An 11,555-nucleotide genomic window follows, 5' to 3' on the forward strand; every position below is an offset into this window, starting at 1 on the left:
GCGCCGCGAGGCGGGCCCGGGCCGCAGCTGAGAGACCCGAGGGAGAGAGTCACGTCCTTGGGGAGCCTGTCATCCAAGCTGTCCAGGAGCCGCGCCAGGGCCGCACAGTCGGGGGGCAACGTGCGCCCGGCCAGTCCCGGGCCCCACGGCTCCCTGCGCCCCGCTGTGCGCAGCCTGGTTAACTGTCCAGAAACGGAGGACGCGGGTCCAGTTTTGGGGAGCAGCTCTCAGGAGGAAAACATCTTCACCCGTGGCCCTCCCAAGGGGCCGCCCCCTGTCGGGTGGGCAGCGGACAGCGCGCTCTTGGAAGCTGACGGCCAGCAGGCCCCCCAGGAGTGCGTGGACTCAGCCCTCACCCCTGGCTTCTCAGAGGGCGCTCCCGAGGGACTGCCACTGGCTGTCCCTCCTGGGGACACACCAGGAGACAGACCCACGCAGCAAGCAAGCATCAGGGCAGTGGGGGCTGCCGTGCCGAGCCGAGAGCTGCATGGTCGTGAGGCCGTAGCCGTCACTCTGGCTGCTGGAGCCAGAACGCCGGGCTCCGACTCAGAGGCGGAATGTCACAGTGCTGCTCAGGGTGCTTCCAGCTGCAGGGACACCCAAGAGCTTCCTCCGGAGGGGGACAGTGGCCTGAAGAATGGAGGCCCTTGCAGCATCCCCCTGGGGCCAGGGTCAGACCGCCATGCCCCCGACACAGCCAGCGCCGGGTCACCCAGCACCCCGTACTACCTCCGGGGCTTCCTTATGGTGCTGAGGGCTGTGCTTGGGGACGAGGACGACCGGGCACTCTTCAACGAGCAGGAGCTGGGCATCACGGCCGCGTTCCAGCGGTTATCAGGTAGCGGCTGCACTGTTTGGAAGCCTGTCCTGGGCGTGCCGTGCTGCGAGCTAATGACCACAGGAGTCCCCGCGGCCATGGGGCTCCTGGGGAGCACACGGCACCAGGCCTGCGCGGACGGCCTGAGGGGACAGGGCTCCGTGCTTCCTTGGCAGTGGGAGCTTGAGGGGACTTCAGAAAGTTAGTGGAAGCTGAAATTTAACTGTGAGTCCACTTGGTGCAAAATGTTGAAATCCATGCATAGCTTTTCAGTATACATTTTCCAGAATGAACTTTTTGGAGACCCCTCACGTTTGATGTTATAAGATAGCTTTTTAAAAACGTGCCACAGGGCCTGGGCACTCACTCACCAGAGAGACAGAGGGAGAGAGCACCCCTGTGGGGAACGGGCCGCGGTCCCTTCTCCATGTCTCCGTCCTTTCGGGGTGTGGGCATGTGTCATACATGCCTGGCGTGTTTTTCTAGCCACTGAGGCCAGGGTTCGATTCGTGCAATTGGCCACGTGTGCGCCAGCTCCCTGCTGTTTTTAGAACAAAGACAGCATTACTCACCGTTTTCCTCTCTGCAGCTAACGGTCAGAAGTTGTATGTGAGGCTCTTTCAGCGTAAGCCGAGCTGGATCAGGGTGGGGAAGCTGGAGTACGACGAGATCGCCCCTGACCTGACGGCCGTGGTCGAGGAGCTGACGCACGCAGGCTTCCTGCAGACAGGTGAGACGTGCTCGCGGCCCACACGGGACCGTGGGCAGGCAGCCCGTGCCAGGACGCCTGCTGCCGCTGCCTGGTCCGTGCCGGGGAGTGGTGATCGGTGGTGACTTTCCAGACAACACAGTATCGGGGGACGCAAGGCCGTTTTTAGAAAGGCTGTTTATTTCTTGAGAGAGTGAGAGAAGCAGGCCTCCTAGACAGGGTCCTCGCACTGTGGTCCCTCCTGGCTCAGCTCGGAGGGTGCATAGGCCCTTGTGCTCAGCGAGTCCTGGCCTACCACAGGCCCCTCCCTGTGGGTCCAGCCGTGTTCCCAAGGTGCCACCTCCTGGCCCCACGGAGTCGACCCTTAGCCACCACGCCACCTGCTGGCCCCAGAAGCACCAAATTCTTTAATAATTGGTTTGGCAGGACCAGCAGGGGGCATAAGGGTTATGTCATTGGACTCCCATTTAGCTGACTGCACTTTAAGTCCCAGACCCAGCGGCTTAAAACTCACGACGGGCACGTGTGCACGTGCGCCTAAGATCCCAAGAGGAGAAAGCGGAGAAGGGACTGCAGCATGGCCAGCCCTGTGGGGGGTGATTTCTCGCTTTCTGTCTGTCTCTGGCAAGCTTATCCCCCTATAGCAAAAATCTCTGTTAAAAAAAGAAAATAAGTAAAATAATTAGTTTGGCAAACTAAAATTTCCACAGTAGAATTTTCTTTCATTTGCATCTTAACTAAGTTTCCTTCTTCCGAAGGTAAAGATGGTAGAGAACGTAAGAAAAGAACTTTTACCTATTTGACCTCCCAACCATTTCAGAATCCGAGCTGCAAGAGCTCTCAGAAGCACTTGGACTCCTTTCTGCTCCTGAACTGAGGGCCCTGGCCAAGACCTTCCACCTGGGGAGCCCCGGCGGGCAGAGACAGCAGCTGGTGGACGCCCTCCTCAAGCTGGCCAGGCAGCGTGCCGTCTGCACGTGGGCCCGGGGTGCGGCTGGAGTCCGTGCTGCCATCCTGAAAAGGTGTCGCTGGCCGTGCAGACGCGGGGACTGCGTGTGCGTGAGGGTCTGGGCAGGCTGCCCGCTCGTGCTGCCGCGGTCGCTCTCTGCCGCTGCGCCGGACCGAGGGTGCTGGGAGAGCCTGAGTCACCGTAGCCGGGCCCCTTCCTTGGCTCTTCACCCAACGGAAGCCTGGCGCGCATCGGAGAAGGGCGGCCGGGAAAGCTGGAGGCCGCAGCCTGACGCCGGTGGTTCATTGCCAGGAAAGTAGGCAGGGCTCAGGGCCACTCCGGCCACACTGCGTCGTAGGGATCCTCGTGCTACGTGGAACCACCCAGTCTGAACAGCAACTGTGCTGGCTCTCAACGTGGCAGTCCACGAAGCCTTCCCGCTTGGCTCCGCTTGTACTGGGAAGCCCTTGAGCCGGCAGGGGAGATTGTGAAGACTGCTGTGTCGCTGGGAAGTCATGATGCATTTTTTCACATAAAAACAGACGTGTGTCATGACTTTCCCGACAACATAAATCAAATGATCAGCTTCAGTCCGGGAATCTGCTTTTCGGGATTAATGTGTGGTGAAGTGAGATGATGCTTTTGAAAACACCTCACACCAATGTCACTATTTATTTTGTATATTATATTTACATATACAGGGACGTGTCTTCAGACATTCATGGAAAGTGTGTATTGTGAAAAAAATGATTTTGAAAATCCTTTTCCACCCAAATACACTTGCACGCGAATTCCCTTCTTCTCACAGGCTTTCGGAGCTATCTTGACCGTGTGTGAAGGCCACTCTCAGGGCTCCAGTGCCAAAGGCCCACCCTCGCTGGGGAGACCGCGGTGAATCCTGGTCCCTAATAAACATGGGACCCATGTGGCCGACCGCAGTTCAAACCATCGTCTGAACGGTCTTCTCTGCTGTGCACTTTTCAGAGCTAAAGACCTGGCTGGACCATCGCTGCGCGTCTGCCCAGGCCCCAGGGCGGTGTTTGCCCGACTCCTGCTGCTGTTCTCGCCGACTGACTTGGCGGAGGACGACGAGGCAGCCTCCACTGGCCAGGCGCAGCTGTCTACCGTGTTGCTGGTCAGCCTTGGCCGCGTGAAGTTCCCTGACTACACTGTCAACCGGAAAACTCGCATCTTCCACGACCGACAAGACCTGATCAGGTAAGGCCTTGCTAGCGTGCTAGAATTCTGTGCGCACGTTAGACGTTGGTGGAGGGGCCGGCAGGTAGTGTGGTCGATGAGGTGCGCCCGGGCAGCCCTCACGCAGGGCTCAGCTGCCCGGCGCTGTCATTACCTGGGTGCTGCCTGTCCCCTCCGAGCGAGGCTTGAGAGAAGACAGGACAGCCGCCTCACAGCAGCACTCAGCGCTGTGCACCGGGAGTCTGGGCCTGGCGGCTCGAAGGACACCTGGCTACACAGCTGTGTGCGCCTGACGGGCTGGAGGGGACACCTGGAGGGGACGGGCCACCCCAGGGAGTGCTTCCTCTCTGGCAGCTCATGTGCCTTCTCACGATAAAAAAAATGGATTTCCTAAAACTCTCACGTTTTTTAAGAAAAATTCACTTAGATTTCCCAAGTTGTCACTTTTGATTCTTGATTTAAGATTAGTAACTCAGATCATTTTCTTGTTTTGGTTTTTTTTTTGCCACAGAGTGTGTGTGTGCTCATTGGAGAGAGACAGAGAAAGGGGAACTGAGAAATCACCCCCAGCGGGGATGGCCATGCCACAATCCTGTCTCCATTCTCCTCTGGGGTTTTGAGCACGCATATACACGCACGTGGCGTGATCCTCAAGCCGCGGGGTCCAGGCCTGAACTATGGTTGGCTGTGTGGGGTGCAGTTCCTTAGCCATCAAGCCTTCTGCTGGCCCTTGTGACTCAAGTTTGGCCCAAGTTGCTCCTGGTGTTTGCGTTTAGCAAAGTCCTCCCGTTCCTGGGAAAGCCGTGTGCCTGGAAGCCCCGCAGCTGCAGTGTGGGCACGGCTGGGGCCTGGCTCACTCGCCTCCGCCCTCGGGGAGCTCGCCGCCGGCTCAGCTCCGGCCACCTTTCAGTCCAGTCTTCTGACGTGGCTTCCCGCCTGCCCCGTTCTCAGCCTCTGGTGTCTTTGGCCCGTTTTCCGGTTCTGTCCGTAGAGGCTCGTCCTTCGTGTGCTGCAAGATTGTGTGCCCGAGGCGTGGCCCCGGCCCACCACGCTGAGTCCTGGGGGAGCCCCGTCCCGTGCTCCCGCGCAGCAGGCAGGGCAGCCCTCCCCAGGCTCCTAGCGCTGGGCCACCAGGGCGCCGGGCTGTGCCGTTATTGTCGCTGCTGCTGTCGGTTCGGGCGTTAAAAAGCCCGTGGGAAAAGGGGATTCAAGTGTAAGTTTTAGTCACCGTTTTGAAACCCATTCATAGTTTTTGTAATGCACATTACCCGTGAACCTAAGATGGGTACTTTTCAGCTCTGTGATTGACAAAACCATGGCTGACAAGTTCAAAACTGGGGGACGAGGGAGAAAACAGAAGCCACCCCACACCCTTTAGCCGCCTTCATGCAGAGGGCCTTGACGGCAGGGGACACTGGCTCTGAGTGACTTGGGACGTGACCGCATAACACCTGTGGCCTGAGGCCCCACCTCCCCGAGGTGTTTTCCTCTCTCAGTCACTCAGTGCGCGTGACAGAGGACCAAGGGGGACATGGCGATGGACAAGGGAGGTCCTGCCATCATTGGCCACACCCCAGGGGACAGGTACACGGCGAGCACAGCACGTGGGGGTGTCAGCATCAGGAGCCCGGCATCTGCCGTGCAGACAGAGGCCGAGGGAGGCCAGCCTGGAGGTGGCCCTGGAGCGGGCCATGCCAGGCGTGTCCCTGTCCACACAGGTTCCCCATGGGCCTGGCTCGGGAAGGTGGAACGGCAAGAACGGGGGCTCCAGGCTCAGGTTGCGGCCGGGCAGAGCACGGCTGTCTCAGAAAGACAGAGTGAGCCGCACAGTGTCTGCGCTGGCCCTGAAAAGAGCGTGATGGCTCGTCAGCACCGTGTGCGGGGTCAACATGGGGGTGGCCTCGCTGTCCCCGCCCAGAGCAGGGGACTCCTGTTACCTGGTCAGCCCCTCCCAGGCCTCAGGGACACGAGAAGCCAGAGTCTGGGTGTGGACCAGGAGTCAGTGGAGCGAGGGGCGTCACTGGCCTGGGTCTGATCGTGGAGGTGGCCTGGAAGTGGAGCCCCAACCTGTGCCGAGCCAGCTCCAGGCAGGGCTGGGTGTGGCCGCCCCCACCTTGACTGGAGGCGTGAGGCTGTGAGACCGCTTCCCTGGGCCCGCACCGCCGGGCTCACCAGCGAGCGTGCTGCCAGCCTGCGTCCTGCACGCTCTGGGGGGCGCGTTTGCGGTCACCGGGATCAAACCAGAACGGCCTCATGGTCTCAAACCTCACCTCCCCACGTGTCCGCCCAGGTACGCGGCAGCAGTGCACACGCTGAGGGGCCTCTCTGCCGCCATGGCCAGTGGGAGCTGGGAAGAAGCCAAGGCGCTGGCGGAGAGTGCGAAGCGGGCCTGGGACGGACTGAGAGGCCATCCCTCCCTGAGGTCAGGCCTGGGCGTGTGCGGACATGTACTGGCCCGCGTCCCACCACCCGTGGGGTTTCAGGAGGGAGGGTCCAGCCGTGAGGGCCGAGGGCGGCGGGCTGCAGGCTGGGTCTGTGGGCCACTGGCCTGCCCCTGCGGTGAGGACGGGCTGGACGTGCACACGTGGTGTTCGAGCCTCGCACACTCCTACACTCTGCCGGCGTGCTCTGATTTAGCCGAGGAAGGGTGTGGCCGTTCTGCACCCGTATGGCTCGGCACGGCAGGTGGTGAGCCCGGGGCCGGTGTGGGCAGAGGGGCCGTGTGGTGGGGAGTGCTCAGCTCACACCTGCACGTCACACGGCCCGGGTGCTGGCTGCGGGGTGGAGGTCTGTGGGGCGGGAGAGCGTACACCGAGGGCCCTAGGGGCACGTCGGCCATGCCCTGGGCCTGGCCTGTGCTGGCCCTTCCTGTCGTCTGACACAGAAGCCGTCCCTCCTCGTCCAGGTACCACGAGGGGCTGCCCCTATTCCTGCGGTGTTTCACCGTTGGCTGGGTTTACACGAGGATCGCGTCCCGGGCTGTGGAGACCCTGCAGAGACTTCACATGTATGAGGTAGGACGCCAGCCCTGCCCTAACGGGGATGGCAGCATGTGTCTGGAGCATGCCCCAGGGCTTTGGAGCACGGGCAGCGGGCACAGACATGAGCATCTGCTCAGGGGCTGCCCAGTCAGCGTGTCCTTGGCTGCCTAGGTCGCGGCCTGAGCCCGGTGGGAACCCTGGACATGCCTGCGGGCCGAGCCCAGGGTCTCAGAGTCAGGCGTGACCAGGAGGGTCTCCTGGAAGCCCACTCTGGCATCCACGCGGGCTGTTCCGCGCTGCTCATGAGTGCACGTCAGATCGGCCCGGCCCGGCTGTGTCCCACACACTGTGAAGTCACTGTGGCCACATGGGTTGGGCTTCATCTCCACCGCACCATGGCCCTGGACCAAGAGGAGGTGTCAAGGTGTCCTAGAGCCCCACGAGGGCCCGCGGGGTCCCAGGGGTCGGCCACACAGGAGTCGACATGGGCCCCTCCTTGTCACGCTGCTCCCCAGGGCTGCGTGGGCTGTGACCTGCTGGGCTCCCGTACACACACGTGCCCAGCCTCAGCTCCTGGGCTTGGTCCTGTGCTGGGGCGTGGTGCGCAGGACACGCGACACACGCCTGGCCCAGGAGAGCGCTGCACCGCTTTAGGCAGGGCTGGGGAGAAGCAGGGCTCTGTGGGACCCACCCAGCCTGGGGCCTCCTCTGCATGGAGAGGCTTGCCATGGCTGTCTTCTGAGTGTCCCAGTGGGGTGTTGGTGACCTGACGGCATCTGTCATCCTGCACAGGAAGCTGTCGGAGAACTGGAGAGCCTCCTGGCTCAGAAGGTCTACTGTCCAGACAGCAGAGGCCGCTGGTGGGACCGCCTGGCCCTGAACCTGCACCAGCACCTGCGGCGCCTGGAACCGGTAGGACAGCGACGGCCCGAAGCCTCCCTGTATGGAAGTGGGTGTGAAAACATGGCCACCCCGTGGCCTGGTGGTCAGGAAGCCGGGTCTCACATGGTAGACTGCAGGGGTTTCTTTAGAATTATTTTCTTGAACTTTATTAAGTTATTTATTTATTTTTTTTAATTTGACCAGAGAGGGAGGGAGGGAGAGCAAGCCACCAGGTCTGGGACTTGAACCATGGTCGGCCATGTGAGAGGCCAGCCCCAGGCAGACTGCAGTTTGACTCCCAGCCTGGTTAGAAAGTACAGGCGCGTAAACACGCGTGCCCAGACTCCTGGTAGGACAAGAAGGCACTGTAGTGTGACTGTCCCACGGGTGCTGTCCCCCTACGTCTCTGTCTCTGTCTCTGGAGAGTACATGTGCCCTCTGGCAAAGACCAAAGGAAAAAGGCGGCCGGCTCCAGTAGCTCCCAGACCTGCTGTGGGGGGCGGGGATGCTGTTCCCTTCTTCCAGAAGGAACACGCAGGGCCTTTGAAAGGCTCCTGGAAGCCCAGCAGGGAACAACTGGTGGATTTCAAACTTTGTACCCAAACCGCATGCCCGGCAGCCCCGCTGCCCCGGGAGTCTAGAAGCTTCCTCGTGTGCGTCTGGGTGTAGGGCAGGACTTAGGGTCTAGGAGGGACAGGGCAGTCACCCGCTCGTTTTTGCTTTGGAAAAGGTGATTTTTGTCACCCTGGGATCGAGGTAGGAAGGGGAAGACGTGGCCCCTTCCTCGTCCTCCGTGGGGACCCGTGGGGGCCTGTGTCTGCTCTCGGACCTTCTGCCAGGGCCCTGCGCGGGAGGAGGCTGCTGTGGCGGGACGTGGCTATCTGTGGGCCGCCTCACCCCCCCCACCCCCGTCTGTCTGTCTCCGCCCATGTCTGTGGTTCACTGTTCCCTGGTCGTGCACTGCCGGGTGGGCTGCCAGGACCCGGCTGAAGTCCCACCTGAGGCAGGCGCTCCCCGGAGGCCGGTGCGGAGTGAGCAGCTGCGCCGCTTGGCTCCTTGTGGTGCAGCCCGTCCAGGCGGGGTGGCTCTGCCCGGCCCCACTGCGATGGCAGAGCAGGAGGCTCGTGTGGCACTCAGGGTTGCGTTTGTTTGCCCTCCTGTGTGTGACCCCAGGCAAGGCGTTAAGCCCTCCAGGGACCACTGCCCCGTAACGGGGACCCTGACCCAACTTCCCTGCACCCCGAGAGGCAGGAGCTCTGGCAGTGCCTGTGCTGCATAGATCCTCCTGGGTTGGGTGGGACACACGTACCCTTTCAGAGCTGTGCGGGTGGGTCCCAGGAACCACGGGGCCGGGCTTCCCTTGGGGGTCTCCCCCAACCCCACGCACAGGGGTCCCAGGGCTCCTTCTGGTCCCATTTCCACGTGGCCGCCAGGCAGGGTGGCAGTCCAGCTGGCCCACGCCCTGGGTGGCCGAGTGCCCGTTACAGTGGGACCCTGCCCACCAGGCCGTCAGGAGCATCTGCGAGGGCCTGGCAGACCCAGCGGTCCGGACAGGGCACCGGCTGGCGCTGCAGCAGAGAGCCCTGCGCCTGCGCGAGTCTCCGGGTGGACACCGGCTCGCGGCACTCCTCCGCCAGCTTCCAGAAGTGGCCGTGCGCGACGTCCGGCATGTGAGTGGGCTTTCCCTCCCGCCGTGGCCCCCTGAGCCTCATCACGAGCTCTGGGTGGGAGCATCCCGGTGTCACCCACGGCCCAGCGACAGCAGATGTGGCTGTGGCCTGTGGCCTCCTGGGATTGCCAGGCCTGGGGGTGCAGGGTCCATCCCCAGGACATGCCAGGTGGGTTTTTGGGGACCTTGGCCAATGTAAGGCTCAGCCCTTGCCCGTGCCCTCAGGTGACCATCACGGGCAGGCTGTGTCCACAGCAGGGGACGGGGACGGGCAAGTCCGTGTTCATGATGGAGGCCGGGGAGCCCACCGCCCGCGCCACCATCCTGTGCTCCGTGGAGGAGCTGGCGCTGGCCCACTACAGACGCAGCGGCTTCGACCAGGGTGAGCGGAGCCCTGCCCTTTGCCCCCTGCCCGTGTCTCCATCCCTACTCTGCCAGGGGTGGCCTCCTCCCCAGCCAGCCCATGAGGGTCGCCCCTCTGTGGAGGGAACTGAGGCGGCCGAGCGGAAGGCCAGGCCTAGGAGGGCCGCTGTCTGTGCCTCCTCGGGTGAGCTCCTGCTCCGCTCCCACTCTCCTGGGCAAGGACCAGGCCAGGGAGCCCGGCTCTCCACTCAGGCTGCATGGCTGCCCCACCGCCGTCCTGACCTGCTCTGGGGCGTGTCTCCGGGGCACTGAGGGGACCTAACCCTCACGGGGGTGGGCGGACATGGGCGGCACCTGCCTGTGCTGTGAGCTGGGGGAGGGAGGCATGTGTGTGACAGGCGTGTTTGTGCGGGCTGCAGGTCTCTCAAGCGTGGTCTGAACTGGGAGGGCTCTGCAGCCTGCCAGCCCGGGCACACGGGAGTATCAGCGTGGGCCAGGCTGGCGAGGCGCCGGGTGGCCATGGGGCCCTGAGCCTGTGTGTGGCCTTGTAGGGATTCACGGGGAAGGGTCCACCTTCAGCACCCTGTGTGGCCTCCTGCTGTGGGACACCATCTTCATGGACGGGGTCCCCGACGTCTTCAGGAACGCCTACCAGGTAACCCAGACGGCCAGGGCCGCCCACGCCCACCCACAGCAGGGCGCCTGCTCCGTGGGAGGGCTCCTCTACCAAGCTGGGACAGAACCGAAGACGCAGGCATGCTGTTTCACAGTTTAAGTCCCAGTTACCTCCGCCGTGACGTCACTGTGCCCGGCTCCCAGGCCGGTCCCCCACTAAACCGTCTGGCACCGCGACTCACCGGGTCAGATCGTTCCCACCTTCCGAGGGAGTGGCCGCGTGTTGGCACTCCTGGCTTACGCGTGGATGGCTGGGGGCTGGCTCACAGTGAGTGAGCCTCGCCTTCCTGCCCGCAGGACTCCCCGCTGGACCTGCTCACAGACAGCTTCTTCACCAGCAGGAAGCAGGCCCTCGAGGCCAGGCTGCAGCTGATCTGTGAGGCCTCCACGCAGAGCCTGCAAGCCTGGGTGGCAGACACATGGCAGGCCCAGGAGGGCCGAGCAGCTGCACTCGTCAGCTGGGACCGCTTCGTGTCTCTACAGCAAGCTCAGGTGAGGGCTCACCCACACGGCAAGGTGCCACCCAGGGCTGGTGTCCTGGTGGCTGCTGTGCAAGGAACATGGTGGGGGCACACACGGGCATGTGGCAGTGCCATGTCGGCCCAGCCCAGCCACCAGTTCTCAATGCCAGTGTGTCGGGGCATTAAGAAAGCTCTGGTGAGACCCGTCCCACCCCCAGTTGACGGCTCTCCTGTGCTCGGTGGATGGCCCTGGCAGGTCTCTGCGAGCCTACGTGCCGTGCTGCCAGGCGCTCCTCTGGACCCTCTTCCAAGGGTGCAGCCCGAGGGTGCAGCAGTGGCCTGGGCCTCCCAGCAGAGTGGCCTCTGAGCACCCGGAATCCCACTTGCCTTCTCCCTGCCTCGGGACTGCGGCAGCCTCCGAGGGTCTGTCTCAGGTCTGACCGCCTGCCCTCTGATTCTAGGACCTTGTCTCCTGCCTGGGGGGCCCCATCCTTAGCGGTGTGTGCAGGCGGCTGGCTACTGACTTCCGGCACTGCCGGGGGGGCCTCCCCGACCTGGTGGTGTGGGACTCCCAGAGTCGTCGTGCGAAGGTCTGTCGAGACGGGATGGGGTCATCCTGGTGACTGTGTCAGGGTGCTCTTGTGTTTGGGGGTGGGTGTCAGCAGCAGCGGCTTCCTCGGGGCCACCAGGCTGAGGCCTGGGCTCCTATGGCAGCTCAGCACAGGGTGGGACGCAGGAGCACCTGCCAGCTTAGTCGTGGAGTGGCATGGCCACTTCTGCTATGCACACAGTGGGAGATGAGGCTCCAGGCAGTGTACATGGGAGATACGCTCCAGAGACAACGAGACCCCA

At 62.7% G+C, this 11,555-nt stretch overlaps 1 protein-coding gene across 1 annotated transcript in view; it reads left to right on the forward strand.

Annotated features, from left to right (window-relative positions):
- Positions 1-11,555, forward strand: part of FAN1 (FANCD2 and FANCI associated nuclease 1) — a gene marked incomplete at its 5' end in the record, with an annotated part of 13,188 nt that continues 1,633 nt past the window's right edge. The window contains 12 exons of the mRNA XM_006167282.2: positions 1-838; positions 1,407-1,547; positions 2,347-2,548; positions 3,460-3,693; positions 5,963-6,094; positions 6,578-6,686; positions 7,446-7,565; positions 9,041-9,205; positions 9,430-9,586; positions 10,119-10,222; positions 10,540-10,734; positions 11,165-11,293. Of these exons, the coding sequence (XP_006167344.1) occupies positions 1-838; positions 1,407-1,547; positions 2,347-2,548; positions 3,460-3,693; positions 5,963-6,094; positions 6,578-6,686; positions 7,446-7,565; positions 9,041-9,205; positions 9,430-9,586; positions 10,119-10,222; positions 10,540-10,734; positions 11,165-11,293 (2,526 nt within the window). The remainder of the gene's footprint in view (positions 839-1,406; positions 1,548-2,346; positions 2,549-3,459; positions 3,694-5,962; positions 6,095-6,577; positions 6,687-7,445; positions 7,566-9,040; positions 9,206-9,429; positions 9,587-10,118; positions 10,223-10,539; positions 10,735-11,164; positions 11,294-11,555) is intronic.

This window comes from Tupaia chinensis, unplaced genomic scaffold, assembly GCF_000334495.1.
Source record: "Tupaia chinensis unplaced genomic scaffold, TupChi_1.0 Scaffold144682_1, whole genome shotgun sequence".
Lineage (NCBI taxonomy): Eukaryota > Metazoa > Chordata > Mammalia > Scandentia > Tupaiidae > Tupaia > Tupaia belangeri.